General features: G+C 36.6%; 1 protein-coding gene across 4 annotated transcripts in view; it reads right to left on the bottom strand.

The window, feature by feature from the left end:
- The window catches only part of LOC110463111, a 45,300-nt gene that overhangs the window by 6,153 nt on the left and 15,730 nt on the right, over window positions 1-23,417 (bottom strand). For 3 of the 4 annotated variants that reach the window (XM_021517460.1, XM_021517461.1, XM_021517464.1), the window contains 23 exons: window positions 22,822-22,938; window positions 21,815-21,976; window positions 20,568-20,627; window positions 19,146-19,249; window positions 18,773-18,820; window positions 15,914-16,050; window positions 14,993-15,245; window positions 14,125-14,217; window positions 13,509-13,632; window positions 12,544-12,620; window positions 11,954-12,065; window positions 11,269-11,361; window positions 10,763-10,846; window positions 10,498-10,567; window positions 9,036-9,112; window positions 8,474-8,598; window positions 6,860-6,978; window positions 3,854-3,918; window positions 2,954-2,998; window positions 2,325-2,472; window positions 1,478-1,647; window positions 491-573; window positions 154-220 (listed from right to left, as the gene is read on the bottom strand). In XM_021517460.1, coding sequence (XP_021373135.1) covers window positions 154-220; window positions 491-573; window positions 1,478-1,647; window positions 2,325-2,472; window positions 2,954-2,998; window positions 3,854-3,918; window positions 6,860-6,978; window positions 8,474-8,598; window positions 9,036-9,112; window positions 10,498-10,567; window positions 10,763-10,846; window positions 11,269-11,361; window positions 11,954-12,065; window positions 12,544-12,620; window positions 13,509-13,632; window positions 14,125-14,217; window positions 14,993-15,245; window positions 15,914-16,050; window positions 18,773-18,820; window positions 19,146-19,249; window positions 20,568-20,627; window positions 21,815-21,976; window positions 22,822-22,938 — 2,433 coding nt within the window. The remainder of the gene's footprint in view (window positions 1-153; window positions 221-490; window positions 574-1,477; window positions 1,648-2,324; window positions 2,473-2,953; window positions 2,999-3,853; window positions 3,919-6,859; window positions 6,979-8,473; window positions 8,599-9,035; window positions 9,113-10,497; window positions 10,568-10,762; window positions 10,847-11,268; window positions 11,362-11,953; window positions 12,066-12,543; window positions 12,621-13,508; window positions 13,633-14,124; window positions 14,218-14,992; window positions 15,246-15,913; window positions 16,051-18,772; window positions 18,821-19,145; window positions 19,250-20,567; window positions 20,628-21,814; window positions 21,977-22,821; window positions 22,939-23,417) is intronic. The other variant, XM_021517462.1, reaches the window with a different exon arrangement.

The raw sequence follows: 23,417 nt of genomic DNA, 5'->3' as shown, positions 1-23,417 counted from the left end.
GTCACGTCACGTGAAATGGGATGTAAGATAGAAATTTCTTATGCCCCTTTCTTACCCTGGACAGCTCTATCTTACACACATGGAAATGAGAGAAAGCAACTTACCCTAGACAGCTCTATCTTACACACAGGGAAATGAGAGAAAGCAACTTACCCTGTCCTGGGAGAGGAATATTGACTGGTAAAATGCCACCGGATTGTCAGGGTAAAAGACTTCAGCTCTAAATATAAACAGAAATTCATGTTATTCTTTCACTTGAACATTTTGTATTGAGTGTTATCTAAACAGATATTTGGATTATTGCACTACATCTTAACACTTCCAGTGGAGAAACCAAGTAGGCTCAATAGCTGGATCTTACATTTTCAGAAAATCTAAACATCTGATGTATGCTAGCCACAGTCGTACTTGTATCACAATTATTGGAATTACAAATTATTATGACATTAAATTGACAGGTTGAAAGGTTTAAATAAAATGTCAAACTTACTCAACGTCGTCATCAGTGAGGAAATGAAACAGGAAGTATTTTCTCACAGGCACATAGCGCCAGAGGTCCAGGAAAACATAGGCCTACCAAGTATAAACACATCACTGGTTACACATGATCTGACAGAGATGTCATATAACAGGTCAAGGAAAACATAGGCCTACCAAGTATAAACACAACACTGGTTACACATGATCTGACAGAGATGTCATATAACAGAAAACCATAGAACTAAAACGTTGATACTACACACAACACATGTTCCATAAGATTTCTTATTGTCCAGGAAAACACAGACCTACAATTTCCTAAAAAACGGCATACATAAGATTCTCACAGGGATCTTGTCTCACCAGTCGAAGACAACGAAGATCTTAAGTTCATACAACACACCCCACTGGTAACAAAAGGTACAGGTACAATGTACCATTGGTGCAAAAAGTCATAAGCCTAGAGTTTACAGATCCACATATCAAGTTGTAATCATAGATATATGAATGACACAACTAATAGATTTAGAAATGGTGTCTTGCTCAGCTAAGATTGCAACTGACAAATTCAATAAAGAACCATACATGTACAGTATAACCTGTCTATTCCAGGCCCTCTGTATTCTGAACTCTCATCTATACTGCCTTTGATATTAGGTCACAGCAATTTCCTCTCTAAAACCTTGTCTACTCTGGAAACCTGATGTTTTACCAATATTGTTATATAATTCATTGTTAATACACTCGGTTCATTCTGGCTTTTCCTTTTCCCTTGGTTGGACACCCCCCAAAACACTGTTTTTCTATGAGAAAAATATAGCATCTGTTAAAATGTTGATACCCAACATCACTGACTGTATATAAGCCAGACCCTGTATAAAGCAGACCCTGTAAAAACAAGCCTAATATTTCTGTCCCAGTCATATCCAGTTTAGATAGGTTCCCCTGTTTAAAGTGTTACATTTTGTCTTCAGAAAATGAAACATCTATGACATACCTTCATAAATACGGTCTCCTTGCTAGAACAGATGGCAACACACTCGCTGATGAAGCCGTTTTTCTTTGTCATGATTTCAGCCCAGGTCCAGCGGGTCTGACCATCCCCAAAGTATGCTCCCATCACCGGAATTTCCTCTTTTTTAATAAGGTCACTCAAATGGTTATACACTATGGAGAGAAAAGATAAACATGTGCAGGCTAAAAATGATCATTTTTTAGAACATCATGCACTTATCAACGAGATGTTATTAACATCCTTACTGTACATGTAACAGCAAACAAAAGGCCCATGGGGCCTCTATCACTCACTTGTTTCTTTGATTACCTGAACCTAAGCTACATGTACAAGGGAAGTACAATGTTTACTTACTTACCAAAGGACCAAGGAGGTTCCATGATTAAAATCTGTATTTTACGTGTTTATGGTTAAAGGGTGGGGATAGAAATAATTTCCATGTCATGATCTGGGACTAAGTTCCCTGGGGTAAGGCCAGACTCCTGAACTGCTCCTGGTTTCATGAGAAGGTTAATTTCCTCATGCCCTGCAATTGAACATATGGTTTGGTCCTTAACCATAACCATGTTATAAACCCAAGGATAGGACACTGTTAGTAGCATGAGTATAATTGTCACTTCATACCTAGCATTTGTGTGTTGGGTTATACGGTGGATATCTCGACTGTTTCCATGTTATGCCATGTTATGTTATGGACAAATCCCCAGGGGGAGGACTAAACCATTGAGTAAATCATGAAGGTTTATATAATTCCATACATACTTCAAACAAACAGTTCATTGAAATTACGATGACTTTGAATATGTCACAACAAGCATGCATGCCTTACCTATTAGTGCAAATAGCTGGATTGCCTCCCCTTGACAACCTGGAGGTCCCTGGATGTAAATATGCTCATGTAGCTCAATCTCATTGAGGTACGGCTGCATCTTCCCGTATAGTATACCAGGTCCGCACATAGCCATGCAGATAGCCACCTACAGGGTACAATATAAAGTACAGTCAAATATTTCTAAAAATTTCAGAAAATACACAATCCTGACACTCTTTCTTCAGAACATTTAAACACACTAGATTATATTTGAATTAACAACATTTATTGATACAAAAGCGTTTTACTTGTCGATGTGATGCATCATTTTTTACATTTAACAACTAAGTGTAACATTGAATTCTATTTTAATTCTTTTTTTACGTAACCTTCCTGTAATACATACTAACCAACCTGAAGAAAATGTTTACGAACAATTTCCAATATCCTATCACATTAAATCGTGAAAATGATTCAACTCAAACTTTTTTTTATCAAGAATCGAAAAATTACCCTCTATTTGTTAATACTACCATGCATATCAAAGGACATTTTTTTTTCGATTTTCAATATATTTTCTCCCTCATTAGTAAGACCCTTACCTCAGTGACTAGTTTAGCTGAAACAGTTTGGAGACTTATACTTACTCTGTAGGCCCCCTTCCTCTGTATATAGCTCTGCTGCTCAAACACCTGAAGATAACATACAAGCTTTAAAATTTTTGCACTGTTATCCCTTTCTATAGCACTTCAATCATGAAATGCGATGAAAAAGTACCACAATGCAAAGGCATAAGAATATGACCACAGATAATGCACCTGGTTTCTTGTACACAAATGTATATTGCATTTCTGAATTTTAAGACTGTATTAAAACAAATCAGGATTTTGTTTCCAGATTGCTGATAAAGAAAACATCATTTAATCAAATTCCAAAGGCAATAAAAAAGAAAACCAAAATCAAATTTGTCCCTTTTGTAACTTGTCCCTCCTTTAGGGTTTCTGTGAGAATATTTGTGTGGGCTTACCCTGAAGGTTTCTGTGAGAATATTTGTGTGAGGGACTTACCTTTAGGGTTTCTGTGAGAAGATTTGTGTGAGGGGCTTACCCCTAGGATTTCTGTGAGAATGCTATTGTGAGAGTCTTACCTTTAGGGTTTCTGTGAGAATGTTTTTGTGAGGGGATTACCTTTAGGGTTTCCATGAGAATATTTGTGTGAGGGGCTTACCTTTAGGGTTTCTGTGAGAATGCTTTTGTGATGGACTTCCCTCTAGGGTTTCTGTGGGAAGATTTGTGTGAGGGACTTACCTTTAGGGTTTCTGTGAGAAAATGTGTGTGATGGGCTTAATTTTAAGGTTTCTGTGAGAAGATTTGTGTGAGGGGCTTACCTTTTGGGTTTCTGTGAGAAGATTTGTGTGAGGGGCTTAACATTAAGGTTTCTGTGAGAAGATTTGTGTGAGGGGCTTACCTTTAGGGTTTCTGTGAGAATGTTGTTGTGAGGGGCTTACCTTTAGGGTTTCTGTGAGAATGTTTTTGTGAGGGGCTTACCTTTAGGGTTTCCGTGAGAGGCACATAGGCTCCAGTATCTAACACAGCTAATGCACTTGGTGTACCTAGCATTAGAGCACATGGCAAATATGAAAAAAATCTGCTCTTAATCACTGTTGTGTTTTCATGAATATTTTAAATTTAAACAATCATACTTTAAATGACAAACATATATATATTCATGCAAAATTTAACTTGTGAAAGGAATTGTAATTTTTCTTTTTGAATTTATCACAAAAATATACATCTTGAGAAAGAAGCTTGATAGAACTGTAGTCAAACTGACTTTATGACCAGCTAATAATTAATTTACAGTAGTATATTGTAATGAGTTATCTCCCTTAGTAATAACACTCGTCTGTCTGAAAATTTCTGAAGATCATTAAAGAATGTGATATATTCATAACAGCTGCACATTGACATAGTCATGGATGTAAAGATTTTTTAAATATTTCCTCAGATGATAGTTTGAAATAAAGTCCTGATCAGTCATAATTTTGCATTAGTAGTGAGTAAGGTAATTCTGTGATGGCCATGGTTGTTGGATCTTGCGACACTGCAAGATCTACACAATGTCAAATCCATTCATAATATTACAGGATATAATAAAACCTTGTATTACCACTAGTTCTATTTGTGCAGCCAAAACCAGGCATTGTAAAAATTGCTTGTCAGCATATTGAAAAACACATAAAGCTAAAATGGAACTTAAAAAAAACAGGCAGTAAGATGGCAATGAAGCAAGGGGCATTATATTGAAATTGTACTGTATAATGTTACCCTACCATACATTGTCTGTTACACCTATTTAGTTAACCCCCACCCTGGGGATATACTGACCTAGCCAGTGTAACCCTCAATTCGTGTAGAATTTGGTTACCCCCCACCCTGGGGATATACTGACATAGCCAGTGTAACCCTTGATTCATGTAAAATTTGGTTAACCCCAACCCTGGGGATATACTGACCTTGCAAGTGTAACCCTTGATTCATGTGAAAATTTGGTTAACTCCCACCCTTGGGGATATACTGACTTAGCCAGTGTAACCCTCGATTCGTGTAAAATTGCGTTAACCCCACCCTGGGGATATACTGTTTAACTGGAAACTTTTACACATCACAGGTAAAATCTATATTTGCCCATTGTTAAAATCTCTCTTCCCATGTTACGCCTATAAATGGTAAGTTGAGTACTAATATTAATATAAATATAATTATATTCGCTGTCATGATAAATTTGCCCTCATAATGTAGGGTGAAAATGACAAAAGTTAAACTGTGGCAAAACAATGTCCTGGTATACTGACCCCACCCTTCATATATATAACATAAGACTACCTTTGGGGATATACTAGTACATACTGCAGGTTGGTTGGGCCATTGATAACATATTATGTGGTTGGTTTACGCACATCCCGGGGGTTATCCTTCCTGTGCCTATCAATCCAGAATATACTACTGTGCCAATCCAACCCCTGGGATATACTTAACGTGCCCATACAACCCCTGGGCTATACTTAACGTGCCCATCCAACCCCTGGGATATACTAACTGTACCCATCCACCCCGGGGATAAACTAACCGTACCCATCCACCCCGGGGATATACTAACCATACCCATCTACCCCTGAGGATATACTTACTGACCAATCCAACCCCAGGATATACTAACCGAAACCCATCCACCCCAGGGATATACTAACCGTGCCCATCCACCCCCGGGGATATACTAACCGAACCCATCCACCCCGGGGATATACTAACCGAACTCATCCACCCCGGGGATATACTAACCAAACTCATCCACCCCCAGGATATACTAACCGTACCCATCCACCCCTGAGGATATACTAACCGTACCCATCCACCCCCAGGATATACTAACCGTACCCATCCACCCCAGGGATATACTAACCGAACCCATCCACACCCAGGATTTACTAATTGTACCCATCCACCCCCAGGATATACTAACATTGCCCATCCACCCCCATGGATATACTAACCGTGCCCATCCACCACCGGGGAAATACTTACCGTGCCCATCCACCCCCAGGGATATACTAATTGTACCCATCCAACCCCGGGGATATACTAACCGTGCCCATCCCCCCCCGGGGATATACTAATTGTACCCATCCACCCCCAGGATATACTAACCATACCCATCCACCCCCCGGATATACTAACCATACCCATCCACCCCCCGGATATACTAACCATACCCATCCACCCCCAGGATATACTAACCATACCCATCCACCCCCAGGATATACTAACCGTACCCATCCACCCCAGGGATATACTAACAGAACCCATCCACACCCAGGATTTACTAATTGTACCCATCCACCCCCGGGGATATACTAACTGTGCCCATCCGCCCCCGGGGATATACTTACCGTGCCATCCACCCCCGGGGATATACTAATTGTACCCATCCACCCCCAATATACTAACTGTGCCAATCCGCCCCCGGGGATATACTTACCGTGCCCATCCACCCCCATGAATATACTAACCATGCCCATCCACCCCCAGGATATACTAATTGTACCCATCCACCCCCAGGATAAAATAATTGTACCCATCCACCCCTGAGGATATACTAATTGTACCCATCCACCCCCAGGATATACTAACCGTACCCATCCACCCCCAGGATATACTAACCATACCCATCCACCCCCAGGATATACTAACCATACCCATCCACCCCCAGGATATACCAACCGTACCCATCCACCCCCAGGATATACTAATTGTACCCATCCACCCCTGAGGATATACTAATTGTACCCATCCACACCGGGGATATACTAATTGTACCCATCCACCCCCAGGATATACTAATTGTACCCATCCACCCCCGGGATATACTAATTGTACCCATCCACCCCCGGGGATATACTAACCGTGCCCATCCGCCCAGGGGATATATTAACCGTGCCCATCCGCCCCGGGGATATACTAACCGTGCCCATCCGCCACCGGGGATATACTTACCGTGCCCATCCACCCCTGGGATATGATACACATGATTGTCTGGATCCTCAAGCTGCATGTTCTCAGCACTCCACATTCGCTGAGTGATGGTGTCTGACCGCTCAAAACATAAGTCCATTCTGACAGCAAGAAGTGATCAGTTTATTTAGAGTTATTTGTCACGGAACATATTCAGGGGGATTTACAGGGCTTCGGAAATCTTATTTTTCAGCTGTAAAGGGATAGCAACACACTGATGTACTGGGTAATCTATAAGGAAAAAGATTTCAAGAATAGAACCTTTTCTTGGTTATATAATGTTATAGTTATAATTTCGTGTCTGGTCATAACTTTTAGAATTTCACCTAGATTCAAAGGGACAGCTCTGGGATAGGGGCAATGAAAGATTGCCAAGCAGCCGAAGAGTCATCCTAGATATACAGGGGTTACGCTCACTTTCGCTCTCTTCAGAGCGTAGGTGATCGTAACCCCTGGAAATCGAGGATGCCGAAGAGTAGGTATAATGAAGGCTGTTAAGGATCGGCTACAGGGTCACAGTCACAGTGAACCTTTCCAATTCAAATGTTGGAATAGTTCATTATGAAATTTCAGGGGTGATTGAGTGATGGGCTAAAGCTAAGGGAATAGAGAGTTTACTGAGGGTTTGATAAAAATTTATTGAGAGATAGAGCTGAAAGACCTAGAAGTACAGTTTTAGGGAGTGTACATGTATAGGGGAAAAGTCATCCTTGATACTTCAGGGTTGATGCTCACTTACACCGCGGCACCCTTGGAACATGTCATGACAACAAAATATGAAGGCTCAGTGCGCACCACCTTGTTGAAGATACAAATAAGAACACTAGTTTGATCCTTTGATGTACATCAAAAGAATTGCACAGCAGCTTAATGGTAAAATTGACTGGCTGTTAAGTTGTGTGCCACTCCTCTGTAATCTTCAAAGAACAGTCATCTGTTAGGCGATTGGTCCAGATTTTTACCCAAGACCAATCAAAAAGCTAGCTGAGTACCTTCAATTTTGCCATAACATATTACAGGACGGCAGAGAGTGTAAGTAAAAAGAACCATTAGAGTACACAGGATGGGGAGAGTTTAGAAGAATTAATGTCAATTCAGGAGATCAAGTTCAATACACATTTTACCTCACACCATATAGGTACAGGAAGTAGAGAGCTGTGTCCTAGAATGAGTAGGTTGGGTTTAAAAGTTTCAGAGTATGGTTTACCTTACAACCGTTGATTGATTGACAGGGGGCCAAGAGATTGACAGGGGGCCAAGTGATTGATAGGGGGCCAAGTGATTGATAGGGGGCCAAGTGATTGACAGGGGGCCAAGTGAATGACAGGGAGCAAAGTGATTGACAGGAGGCCAAGTGTTTGACAGGGGGTCAGGTGATTGGCAGGGGGACAAGTGATTGACAGGGGGACAAGTGATTGACAGGGGGCCAAGTGATTGACAGGGGGCCAAATGATATAATTATGAAGCTAGTGTGTTGAGGGTTGAAAGTCTCAGCGTAGAGTTTATCTAACAGCCGTTGATTGAGTATTAGGGAGCCGAGTTATAGAATAAAGGGGCTAGTATGGTGAATGTTAAAAGTTGCAGTAAAAGACTTACCTCATTGCACACTGGCACAGAATGCTGACGAGCAGAGGGTATGGGTTCGGGGGGAAATGTTCGCCGGTGGCGATGTCTAGCAGGAAGTCATGCCATACCAGATCTACATGAGTATCCACTAGGTACTGTGGATCAGAAAACGCAGGGTCAACATTTTTTTCATTTGAAAAATATTAGAGATCTCTTGGTACATTTTCTTTGGTACTCCTTAAAAGTGCACTCTTTTGCCTTACATAGCTATGAAGGTAATGGTGATTCTGTTTTGTTGAGAAAGCCTTGATGATTCCTTTTCACACTTGACTTGTCGTAAAACAATAACGCCGTTCAAGAGGTGTCACTATTCACCTAGCATATGATTTTATATCCACATTCTGGAAATAATTTCTTATAGTTGTATACACTAAACTTTACAATCAGTGGTAAAAAAAATTGCATTATATTTTTCTCAGAATAACAGTTCCCAATAATGTCACACTTTGCTTTATATCACATTTTTTTCCAAATCAAAAGTGATATTAAGAGGATTGCAACACCAAGTCAGAAGTATGATTTTCATACTGACCCTCAGTAAGACTGCCTCCCTCGCAATCTGTTTGGACGTTGATGTGTCCTTGTTCATACATGATTGTACATCTATCACTTTAAAGGGAAGAAAATAATGAAATCAAGTTTGGTTTTTCAAAAAAATTGTTTCTGAATTAACAAATTAACTTGTACAGTTTCTCCCAATGCCTCAGGATCCATGTTTTCGACACTCATGGAATATTCAACCGAATTTTGTTGAACTAATTACGCAGTAGTGGGGTATAATTACATTATAGGCAGTTTAATAAGCTACAAATCTAAACTTACATAAGGAATGAAATAAGAAATATCTTCTAGAAAGATAAACAAACAGAGTTTTCATGTATGTGGTTACAAGTCTTTAAAAGCATTGCTTCCACATAAGCTGAAGTATTACAATAGAGCTCACAGTTGGAAGGGAAGTAACTCTATGTAACATCGTGTTATAAGATATGGATATAGAGGCATCCAGTGCCTGGGTCCATTACCTGTCCTATTAAATCCTATTAAATGTGTGTATACTTTATAGCAGTTTTGCCCATTTCAAATATAGTGTGAAATGCTGTGTCAAAAGTAAAACGGTTGATACTCCTTTGATACAATGCATAAGATATGGATGTAGCATTACACATGCTGCTTTGATGTAAAATGAGGGCGTAAACCTTTGCAGTGATTAGGCCTGTCACCTTAACAGTTCAATATAGAGGCTTCCATCTTGCATTTGTATCTAAAACCAAGTTCATATTTTGTAGAAACTGTATTGCTGTCCAATCCAAAAAACAGCCCAGCATTCAGTCAGCAATTTCTGGGTCAAATGATACAACCAATTCCCAAAACAATCATAAATGGCTGACGAAAAATGAAGAGATGAACATTTAATCCAGAAATGTCAAGTTGTATCATGTTTTTCACACCACACTCAACATTCGTATAAGTGATATTTCTAGTATCTATATTGTCTGTATACTGACCTCCGATAAAAAAAAATTGCAGTATGATCAAACTATGCACTGACCTCAATAAAAGGCTATAATTGTATAATGTAACTAACCAAATACTCTGCATCAGGTTGATAGACAATAAAGAGTAAAATTCAATTTTTGACGCCCTTGTTTTATTTTTTATCTTTTTTGTCTTCAACAAGAAGGAAAATTCAACAGGGCAGTGCAAAAAACAGAAGTACATTTAGAAGTACAGAGAGTGTATCTTAACTTAAACTCATTTTGTTGACATTAGCAGAAGGATTGGGTACATTATGGTTACATGATAACTATGAAAGCCAGGATAGTATGCACGGAATAACACTAGGTGAATTTATTTTCTTTTTGATAGCAGGCACATACCGAGATTTAGTGGGGTGAAAATATCAGATTTAGTCGGGTGAAAATATCAGATTTAGTGGGGTGAAAATATTAGTCACTGAAATAAAAACTATAATAAATGACCTAAATTATACATACCATAACGTTCATGGTTTTTGATGTGGTCATTCTCCATGCCATGGTCTACCTGTGTCTCCATGTCACTTCCCTATTGAAAAGCAAAACTAGGATGAGACATTATATTATATAAATCATGAATTCTACTGAAGGTGATAAATATCTTGATCATCTGCTGCAAGTCATGCTGATGTGAGATGACAAATATCTCCTGACTACTGAGTGAACTATCAGAAATTCATGTTTTTTTTAAGAAATCGGACTATGTAAAACTGAACTGACATACCACAGGATCACTTCTCTGACGATGTCTTGTGATGGGGCGTGGCGCACGCTCTGGAAATGTCACTTGCATCTTCAAAACAAACTCCTACAACATGTACAGTAAATGATTTGTTGGAGCTAGAGTAGGGTAAACCAGAACGTATTATTATAAAAATTATATCATGTAACAGCTACAAATAAAGGAATAGTGTACAGATATGAAATCAAAATAGGCTTATGGGCAAAAAGGCTGAAATTTTATTTTTCAATCCTTTCTATTGGCAAATTTAACGTTTGCATTGCACTAAAATTCTTAAAAACAACTGAATTAGCCAAAAGGTTGACAGTTTCTTCTCTGATTCAAAGCTTTAGCCTTTAATTTGCTATCTTACACATTTTACATGTCATTTTTATTAGAGTATAATTAAGGCTAGATTAGACAGTGTATGACTAACTTGCGTAAATGTTAGACGCTACCTTATACTGATTGTGCTAAACAAACATTGATATGTCTACTTTTGACAGTACCTTGAATATTGGTGCCCTTGGAAGCGAATCCTCCACGACTTGGATCAGTAGTGTCAGACAGTACCAGTTCAGGTTCTTCAACGTCTTCATGGACTGATATGGAACAACAGTATAAACTTAATCAGGGCCTCAGTTTGACAAGAAAAAAACTTGAGAAAAGTTAGAAATACATAAACAGGGCCTTTGAAAGAAAATGGCGATCATGATCAAGGTGTAGGGAGATGACTGACGGGGAAGGACAAATCAGAAATGCATGTTTGGGGCCATGAAAGAGCAGAAAATGAAATCAATATAAGACTATCTCTTTTATAGGATTTAGTAAAGAAACTTGGAAATTGCATGTAAAAAGGTGACTAACACAAAAATAACTATAGTATGAAATCTGGACAACTTTTAAAACCCAGGGATGACTGATCATAAATACATGTTCAGGGCCTAGCGTTGGGAACAAAAGCATTGTTAACTTATGGCAGCAAAGCCTATGGAAACTTGATAGGGAAAATTATTCTAATCCAGAAAAATCCTTTTAGTTACTTTATCTTCTATATAGAGTACGATTAAAACTGATGCAGGGGTACCCATTCACCCCTAAAGTTACATTTGAACCTTGCCTAATCAAAGACTGGGCAAGTCCAGTTTAAAGCTGTAGGGGTGAAAGAGTTAACAGAATCAATTTTGTACTTACCGTCTGTATGTGATGTCCTGATCCAAATGGTATGACTGATCCAGGCATTAAGTCATCAATCTGAGACAAAATAATCTTACCAACAGTGATTTGGTCTGCACTTCTTACATTCCTGTAACAGTGTAATGCAACTTACTACAGTAGTGTTTATATCAGATACTATTAGGTATAATTTACCTCTTAATTCTTTAAAAAAACCCACCAAAGGGGCCAATACATAATCTCTGACTAGATTGTGTATGTGACAGGTTAACATTATATTTGGCTTATTTTATACTGGGTTGTACATGCATCAACTTACATTTATTTGAATTCACTTATCATTATATCTACCGATACCAAGAAATTACTTATTTCCGTAAAAGTGTTTTTTCACATGTCTTAAAGTGAATATTATCATGAAGACATACATAAAAGAAGTTGTGTATTATTATGTAGATATATGCTAATTATAGATAAATTAACTCTTTCACCCCTGAACACACTTTTAAACTCTTCAAATTCAAAGGTTGGAATAGTTCATTATGAAATTTCAGGGGTGAATGAGTTAAAACCAATATGAGATAGACCACTGTCTGTGTCTTACTTACAAGTCGCTATCCAGAAGGTGGACCACTGCCTCCCTGTATTTAGCCATTTGTTCTTTCAATACACTTGTTTCTTTTGTCTGTAAAAGTTATAATTAAGATAAAGAGTTCCATTTGTTTTATTTTGTATACAGCCCTTGAAAAGATATTTTCCTGTAAAATTTTCCTCTTCATTTAAACAGAAATTATTATAAGTAGTTAAACATTTTTAGAGATAATTGTATTCCAATCATTAACTTTACAAATAGGACTGATAGTGCAGTGGATAAGCCGACTGTTTATGATCAAGAGGCACCTGCATCAAAACTCTATGGTGGAGATTTTTCTGATGGTTACCAGAGTATTATAATAAAATATTTCTTTTTTAGGTTTTTAGCAATTTTCCTATAGATCATTAGTACATGTGTAAGCAACTGAAAGTCAGAAAAAATACTTAACAACAAAATATGTCCAACAAAGGCATATAATTTGATTCCCACAATGACAGCATCCAACAAATCCAGTCTATACAATTCTGGGCCCTTATTCATGAAACCTTTCTTACAATGCACAAGTATGGATTCTGTGGTCATATCAACTTTCTTGTTACTCGCTTAAATAATATAACATAGTCAAAAAAATAAAGTGTTAACATTTGAAACATTATTTGGCTTAAAACATTCCAAAATTCAACAAAATCATCAGTGACAAAGTGTGATCTTTCATTAATGTATAACAGGTAAAAGCAGTTGGGCTTGGTCACAGAATCTAACTTCGAGCATACCGGTAATAACAGTTTCATGTATATGGCTCCAGATCTCTATGCAAACAGGCCAAATTGATTGGACCCATAGATGTCCAGTGTGATCGGAGTACACTGTGATGTTCTTTATTTGTAAATCTGGTTGCTTATTCTTACACAGTCTTCCCATATTTGTTCTCTAGAAAATGAAATTCATTTCATTATTTTGTATTAAATTACAACTTACACTGCCAAATCCTTTAAGGAAAAAGCGCAGACTCTTGTTTTGTTCCATTAGATAATATATCCTTCCGGCAGTTCCATGCAAAAGGCGGAAAATCTCTACCTCCAGTCCCCTCTCAAAGGAATCTCTATGGAAACAAAACAACCATACAAATTCTTTACATAATATATCCATCATCTTTCATGAAGTTTTCTGTTAAATAATTCTAGATGTAGGGTTTAAAATTTCTTCTCAGACGATAATAACATCAATATAGGCCTCATAATTATGAAGATTTTGTTTGAACTTTTAGAACAATTTGAACTTATGTGACATGTATTTGACATAAAAAAAATGATAGCCATCTTCCCTAGCAAGCCACATGATAATTGCATGAACCATGAATCTGGGCCTGATATTTTTGTAGAATAAGTTATTTGACGTTTTAACATATTTAACCCCCTGACACTGAATGTTATTAAAGGTCATTTATTTAAACAAACTTGACATGCAGCTCTTCACAACACAACAAGCTACAGGCCAAAAATCATGATGACTTTTGGTCTTATAGTTCTGCAGAAAAAGCTGTTTCAATTACGTAAATATTTATTAAGGTCAGCTGTACGTTTTAATTACATACCTTTCCAGGAGTAAAAGGATGATGACACAGTAACAGGAATCAAACAGCTCTGCATGCATATGGTGGCCCGCCAGTTTTTGTTGTAAGTATGACCTTCAGAAAAGTTAACGAACAAGTACAGATAAAATTAACGTGGTTCTTAAGTGGAATAACTTAATCTCTTTTTAAAATATTCCAATTAATACATTTCATACTAATGGAAGCTTACTTTAAGGACCCCTGTCCCAATGCACTGTTTTTTTTGCATTTACAGTTACCTCCCCTTAACTTTTGTTCAGATATAACTAGCACAGTTGGGCTTGTACACTTCCGTTGACTAGGTTATAAGCTCAGACAATTAGAGGGATAGTATAACAGTCTGAAGTCCAGGGCCTGAATCTCGGTCTAGCAAAGCTAAAGTTTTACTCGGAGCACTATTTATGATTATATTTTGTGTATTTCATCTTGAATATTTTTCATGAAAACCCTGCAAAGTATGGTTTTCTTTTCAGAAATGATTTATCAAAGTTATAGTCATGCTGGAAAAAACAGTTTCCAATACTTTGTTACAGTTTTGGCAGTGGTACGAGGATTCTTAATTAACATTGATATGAGGTCTAGAAAGATTAAAAGTAGCTGAATATGATAATCTCCAAGTATTTTCCTACTTTAATTATAAAGAATTTTCAATAGACTTGAAGTCCATCCATAGCCTCACAATGAGGTTGGTACATAGTTTTATTTACCTATTAGAAGAAATATCAAGGAAATAAATAAAGGTAAAACAACATCATGATTTTTATGAGGAATCAGTTGCCATGAAACTAAAGAAATCTGCATTTTCTTTTGCTCGAATTATATGTAAAGACTAGAAAATAGTTACACTCACTTAAGAGGGGCAGTGATTTGCCAGGCAAAAGGCCCATAGGTTGTCTCATCTCCTAGCTTGAAGCCGTCGATCCTTATCTTCTGTGGATTAAGTTGACTGAGGCGGTCATGTATGTGTCGGCGCACGGTGCGTACATCTTGTTCCTGATTGCCTGTAAAGGGGCGGTTTGTCTGGCTTTGAGCAGTAGCGCGTCCACTTCTGATGCTATGGCCCCCTGGTGTAGTCCGACGCTTGCCAGCAGTGGCGTGGGGAACTAGAGCCATATATTTATTAATTTTTTTTTTAATTAACAAATTAGAAAGTATAGATATAATGGGCATCTTCTGCTAATCTGTTATCTAACAGACACAGTAGAAAAAGTGCTCTCTCTCTTACTCTATAGATGGGGGGGGGGATTGCCTTCATTTGAAACAACATGGAAAATACTTGTAACAAGGATATTTCTTACTGAAATAGCTAAAAATTCCTTCCCCTACACGGAAGTACATAGAAGTTAGATTAGATAAGTTGGGATTTAGTGAGTCAGGTGTTGGTAGAAGTCAGGTGTCCATCAAATTTGGATGTCAGTAAATCAGGTATCATTGATTAAGTCTAGTGTCGGTTAAGTATGTCATCAGATGCCTTTAAGTCAAGTGTTGGTTCAGTCTGGTGATGGCTAACTGTGGTGTCAGTTAAAATAGAATTTCAGTAAGTTAGCCGTGGGTTAAGTCAAGGTGTCCGTTAAATAAGGTGCTTGTAAAGCAAGGTTTTACTGTATTCAGAGCTTAATATTCTACCTCATTAAAGCTTTGTTTTTTTTTATGATGGAAATCTCATTTCATACCAACATCAAAACTTTTGTTTTGGAAATCATTTCATGAAACTTGAATATTTTATTTGTTTTTATTGTATTACATGTGTATTGTGGATGTATTAGGTTACCTGGGGCACGAGTCTCTGCCTGCTTGAAGTGGTCGACCTGGGGCGAGAAGATGGACAGATAGGCCTCGGCATGGCTCCGGTTCAGGAAGACTCCCTCATGCAATGACGACATTGGATACTCGCAGAAACTTGACAAACTGCAAAAACATAGGAAGGTAACAGATAAAAATTCAACATAAAGTCAGAAGTATTCATTGTTAAAGTCCATCAGCAAATAAAGCAATATGTGGTCAAGCAAAGGGCTAGATGTATTAAAAGGCAATTGTTTATAGCTGGTGGTATATTAAAACCACATTATGAGTAAAAGAAGTAATATTAACGGTGGTAGCTTCCTGAATAACACCGGATCCTTGCACACGTATGTTTGTAGGATACGAATTATTTAAAATTTTATATGTACCAAAACAACATTATTTATATATATCTGACAAAATAAACATCCTCATTTAGTTCTCTTTAAAAAGTAGATAACAGATTTCTAAGTCAGTAAGTGGAGAACAACTATCTCCTGAACATCTGTAGTTGCTATTATGTTTGGATTTATATATTTTTTTTTATTTATTGACATTTATACATAGGAATGTATGCTCCACTGAAGCAATGTTAACACACATTGTGCTTGAAAATAGCTTTTCTCAAAATATTATTTAAATTTTTATTGATAATCTAAAATGTTAACACCTAGACATTCCTACATGTTGGAAACTATCAGCTACAGTGAAATAGTTATGTACTGAGTCTAACATCTACCACAAACATTAAAATACTTACCTGGTATTTTTTGTGAACCAAACATTTATACAAAATTCTGAAATTATCTTTGGTAGAAATATTTTAATTTATTTACAGAAATTATTTAAATATACCTCTGGTATATTAGCGCTGAATGACTAGAACTATTGCAAGTTTAATGCTTGTTAGAATTTGGTGAACTACATGAAAATACAGGGTAGTACATGTAAGTATAGTACATATAGTACATATGTACTGGTAAACATTTAACAAAGTATAGGTTTAACACAATTAATGGGATCTAAATTAACACATTAAATGGGGTTAAAATTAAATTAAATTTAATGGGGTTAAAATAAAATACAATTTAATGGGGTTTAGATAAAACAATTAATTACAAGATGATATAAATATAACAATTATTAGTCTAGCAATATAACACATTTTACAAGGTATGAGCTATGTAACACTTAAAACGTATTTTGATAAACACATTTAAATGTTCATAATAAAAACAACATGTTTTACACATTTAATGGGATATACCTATAACACTTTAAAATTGATATGTATTAGATACATATTTACAGTAAAACTTCGTTATACCGCCACCTTCTGTCCTCTGTGAGTTTGGCGGAATCACACGCCAACTAAACTTATACTTTGAAAAAATAATAATTTACTTCAGAATATGTTTTTTTTTAAAGTTGTAATTTATTGAATCAAATTGTTGAGCGTGCAAAACATACAGCTGATTACCTGGTCAGTCGACAGTCACGTGTAACAATACAATGTACATACGTACAAAACATACAGCTGATTACCTAGCCAGTCGGCAGTCACGTGTAACAATACAATGTACATACGTACAAAACATACGGCTGATTACCTGGTCAGTCGGCAGTCACGTGTAACGATACAATGTACATACGTACAAAACATACAGCTGATTACCTGGTCAATCGGCAGTCATGTGTAACAATACAATGTACACAGGTACAAAACATACAGCTGATTACCTGGTCAGTCGGCAGTCATGTGTAACAATACAATGTACACACGTACGTAATATTTCTGTCATCGGGATATACCTGTACTCGACTCAAATTGGCAGTATTTAATGAGGTCAAAATAGTGTGATTTTAACCATTTGTTTTGGGAATATGATGGCAGGTTTGGCGGTATAACGGTTGGCATTACAAAGGGGGTTTACTGTATATAAATGAATGTATATCTAAATATCACAGTTAAAATAGACATCACACAGGTTAACATAACGTAAAATTCTAAAAATCAATGTTATTGCTACGTGTGTTTGTAAATCTAAAATCATACCTGGTCGACTACAACCTGCCTATAGCACTACCTTTCAGTGCCTACATTAAGTGTCTATGGCTACATGTACATTTTAACGCTCAGTTACTGTAAACATACACATTTTAGTGGTAATCTTATTTTAGCACTTTTCAAACTATAAATATTGCGATTAATTATGCTTGCTCATTTAAGTCTCTGTACATTTGTTTATTCAATCATTCAAGCATATTTTATTGACATCAAAAAGTCAAAGGGATTGGGCACAAGTTCTTACAACTTACTAGGCCCTCTCCTGTTTGTTTTTTATTGCATATATTGTGGGTTCACCAATTCATCAATGTGCTTATAAATTTTAAATCTGATTTTGCAATTCAACTTGAGTGTACTAAAATAAGTATGTTTACAGGATCTGGTAACAAGTGCACCACATCAATAAAAAAATCAATTAGAATTTAAATACACAGAGCTTAGCCTACATTCACACATAATGGATCAAAACTTATTCTGTTATTCATATTGTTTGAACTTCTTCATATTCTTTTATGATAATAAGTACTCAAAGTTTCAGAAAATTCAAACAATTTAAAGATTCAATTTACTGTGACAGCTGGTAAACAGCATACCATATATAGAAATAATGATATGCGAAGAGCAAAATTAATGTTCGGTAAAAATGGATTTAAAAAAAAGGAAATGTGTCTACAATTTTACTTTTTAGTTGAATTTATGGGCTGATATGTTTTAGCAAGCATACAACCAAGTGTGATTTTATAAACAATGTTATGGAATAAACATGAACAATATGGCTACCCGGACTCATTGTTTGTACTGCTCACGATGTCGTTGTCATATCCATTCCTGTCAGAAATACAAGTGCAGTTTATATTAATGTGAACATCACTTCCCAGCTGTATGAACAACATGAAAACCCAGGAATAATATTACTTCACAGAATCTGAAAGTGTGAGATAATACAAATTAGAATGTTGTTCAATCCGTTTTTTAATGTTTCAGGTAAAAAGAAGAAATATATTCATACCTTCCATTCACAATCGGCTCTCATGCTGTGAATAACACAAATAGATATCCTTACCATAAACAAATATACAAATTGCACAATACATCGTCTATGCTGATCATAGAAAATCCACCCCACAAGTTATCTCCCTTTGTTTGAACCTACCCTTCATTTGCACCAGCTGTCAGTGAGAGTGAGATGAAGTTGAGGCCAAACTGGACCTGCCCTCTGGTGTAGGTCGCCACGTCAGGATCAACACGAAAGATACCCTGCAGAAATATAATAATAATAATAAACTTTATTTGATGAGGATTAAAAACCGGATTTAGCCAAAGGCTAATCTCCCTCAGGGTCCTCTATATTAGTAAAATGTGTCAGTTTTACATAGTATTTTTTAAAACATAGTAATATAAATTAAATATAAATGACACCTATAATATAAGTTATGAAATTGCTGAAAATATTACATGCAATTATATAGTACAATACATCAAATATCACAGAAAGCATAAATCTCATGTTTAGGGTCTGATAATAGTTAAATTGCCTGGAGCCTTACATACATATATGCTAATATAGTAAAGTATAAAATTTGCCAGGATATATGCTAATATAGCATAAATTAAAAACTATTTTCTTGATCTAAAAGGATGAAGCACAGTAGTGCCTTATTGCTCTATGCTTAAAAGTGTTAAAAATAGAGAAATACAGAGAAATAAAAATAGAGGGTTAGAAAATATAGGAGACTAAAATTACACGTCCATTTTTTTGGCACCATACTTAGGTAGGATTATCTAAAAAAGTATTTTTCGGGAGTGCGGCATGAATTACTCATCCATTATGTTTTGTTCCAAACACCAGGTGTTTTCAAAGGTTTTCACATATAATGAATAATTTTATGAGGGACTATTTTATCATGGATAAGTGCAAAGGAGAGGTGGCTATAAAGACTACATTTTGCACATTTAATTTTCGTTATTTTTCTTATTGTCTAAATTGATTAAATATTCTCATACTCAGGAAAAAGATTAATTAAAATCTGCATTTAGACATTTTTAAGTTATAATGCCATAGCTTTGGTCAGAAAACTTTCACAATTAAGAACATAACTTTCTTCTAATTTATTTACATTTATCTGTTCACAAATTTTTCATTTCAACTCAGAAGAGGTTCACTGAAATGAAATATTCTTCAACTGTTTTGTAAATTTCATATGCAATGGACACTCATGTATGATCCTATGTGTATATTCAATTGTACCTGTATGTACAATTTATATACCATATATGCAAAGAGAGCCTCTTGGCAGATTAGCCTTCATTGTTTGTTTAATAAGTTGCACTGTGACATATTTTAGATTTGAGCAAAATTATAATTCCAAAAGATTATTTCGTAAAAATAAAATCGCAAGAAATTCAAAGGGTAATTTTTCAAAAATAAAAATAAATAAAAATCTGAATGTCCCTATAGCTTTTGGTCTGGTAATTTCTCTTAACTTGTTGTACCCTCTAAAATTTTATTTTATTATATTAATTTATTACTCAAGATAGTAAAGGTATAGGAAACAACCAGCTGGCCACTACTTACATCCATGTAGATATACTTGTTGGACAGGACAGTGTCACTCATAGCTTGTAAAAATGTCTCCTGCAATCAAATCAAATGTCAAGTAAAATAAATGTTCATGTATTCACACATCAACAGCTGTTTAAACTGATATTCTATTTATTTATTTATCCTCAGATCAAAGGTTACAAAGCCCTTAACAAACAACTGTTATTCCATACTCTTATCAGTACTAAATGACCTACCTGTACTTACTGACCTCCCTAAACTAACTGACCTCCCTGTACTGAATGACCTACCTGTACTTACTGACCTCCCTAAACTAACTGACCTCCCTGTACTAGCTGACCTCCCTGTACTGAATGACCTACCTGTACTAACTGACCTCCCTGTATTAGCTGACCTCCCAGTACTGAACGACCTACCTGTACTAACTGACCTCCCTGTACTAACTGACCTCCCTGTACTAGCTGACCTCCCAGTACTGAATGACCTACCTGTACTAACTGATCTCCCTGTACTAACTGACCTCCCAGTACTGAATGACCTACCTGTACTGAATGAATGATACCTGCAGTGAATGACCAATCTGTATTGACTGACACTTGCACTGAATGACCACTCTGCACTGACTGACACCTGCATTGAATGACCACCCTGTACTGTCTGACACCTTCACTGACTGTCAACTACACTGAATGACAACTCTGTACTGACTGACACCTGCACTGAATGACCACTCTGTACTGACTGACACCTGCACTAAATGACCTCCCTGTACTGACTGACACCTTCACTGACTGTCACCTGTACTAAATGAACACCATGTACTGACTGACACCTTCACTGAATGACCACCCTGTGCTGACTGATACCTGCACTGAATGATCTCCCTGTATAGTGTACTGACTGACACCTGCACTGAATGACCAACCTGTACTGACCGACACCTGCACTGAATTATCTTCCTGTACTGACTGTCACCTGCAGTAAATTATCTCCCTGTACAGTGTATGACTGACACCTGCACTGAATGACCAACCTGTACTGACTGACACCTACACTGAATGACCACTCTGCACTAACTGACCTCCTTGTTTAATTGACCCATTTTTATGACAGACTTATATATTTTATCTTTTGTTTGTACTGACTGACTGTACCCACAAATCCGATTTCTGATTGAACTTTGTCACTGTTATAAAGGACATCAAATATAACAAATCATCTATTCACATGATCTGTGTGACCTCTACCCCATGACTAACCTTTTCTTGCTGTATGCGGTCAGGGTCCCAGAAATCCATGAGGGTGACTGTCGGAGAGTCGTTGTCTCCGTATGGAAGGTTGACTCCGAGGATCAGGTGACGAGGATTTGTGTACATACCGTCTATCTCAGCCATCACAGAGTTTACAAAGATGGACACTCCCTGTTGTATAATATCAAACACAAATCAAACTGGTAAAATCTGAGTTTTTATTTCTGTGCTAAATAACTGAAGACAAAAAAAAAGAAATATAGAAACAAAACGATAAATCAAGAAAGTAGAAAAACAATAAAAAGGAAGAGGAAAAGAAAAACAGAAATTGAAAAACTTAAATGAATTATGTATATATCATTGATGCTACCTATCCGAATGATAGACAATCCTGTGTGTTATTGGAAAGAGATACTTCAAATTCTGAAATGATTCTGCTCGTTTGAGGATAAATAGTGCCAGTTCGTCTAGGAGGCCCTAGGCTTTGAGAATCAGAAGCTGCTTGGAAACAGTTGATAAAATAATTGGGAGTCTCACATGTACATGTCTGAAATAAGTTTTTTCTTAAAAAATAATACAAAACTATTCATTCATATGACCTAACATTATATGTCTTTCTAGCAATGACTGGAGGGTCATTACTTTGGAGGCATACACATTTATGACAGAGAGTTTGACCTTGAAATCCAAAGTAATAATTAAATGCTAATTATTATCATGTCATATCGACAAACTGTCATTTGTGTATATTATATAAATAGATATGTTAAAAATATTCATGCAACCTAAAATAATTTTAGACAAATACAGAGGAAATAACACAAAATTACCAGGAAAAAGATCCAAGGCCTGTATTACAGATCGTGGTGGAACTCTCAACCTTAACCCTTTCAACACTGTATACCATAATGGACTCATCCAAGTCAATATATGGTAGTCTACTAAAGTTACATAGGGGTTACATAGGGGTGAAAGGGTTAAACAACCATTCAGCAACACTATTCGTTTATACTGACCATTTTCACATCCTCGCCGGTGATAAGGAACTCCTTTCGCAACTGAAGGTTGGAGACTTGTTGGTAAAATGTGCCTTCGAAAACACATGGGCCTACCATTGCAACCGTCACCTGGTTCTGTAACCACGACAACCAGATTTTGTTTAAGTATCACATTTAAATGCTATATAGTCAAGCTTAAAAATTATTCTAAAATATCAATAATCTGGAGTAACACAATATAGCTGTTTACTACATATAATTGCACCCAAACCAACAAATAACAATATGCAAATGAGCTTATCATATGGCCATTCACATTTAGAATGAGTCTAAATGCTCAAAACATCTGCTTATGGGCAAAAATTAAGAATTTTATGAAATTTAACAAAAGATCAAAACAAGTGTTTTAGCCAGCTATGAAGAGGTTAGATTTGGATAGGGTTGCCCATAAAAGTATTGTATAACTGAAAAATGTTTGTAAATTATACTTGTACCCTCACTCCTGCTTTGATGGAATTTAACACAAAGTCTAACAAAACCAGTGCAGCAGAAAATCTAGGTCACTGTGACCTACAATCAATATATTGCTATAATACTCCATGCAGCTATCAGTA

The sequence above is a fragment of the Mizuhopecten yessoensis genome, unplaced genomic scaffold, assembly GCF_002113885.1.
Source record: "Mizuhopecten yessoensis strain PY_sf001 unplaced genomic scaffold, ASM211388v2 scaffold10867, whole genome shotgun sequence".
In the NCBI taxonomy this organism is placed as follows: Eukaryota; Metazoa; Mollusca; class Bivalvia; order Pectinida; family Pectinidae; genus Mizuhopecten; species Mizuhopecten yessoensis.
Note: the sequence above shows the minus strand (reverse complement) of the source record. Positions and strands in the feature narration are given on the sequence as shown.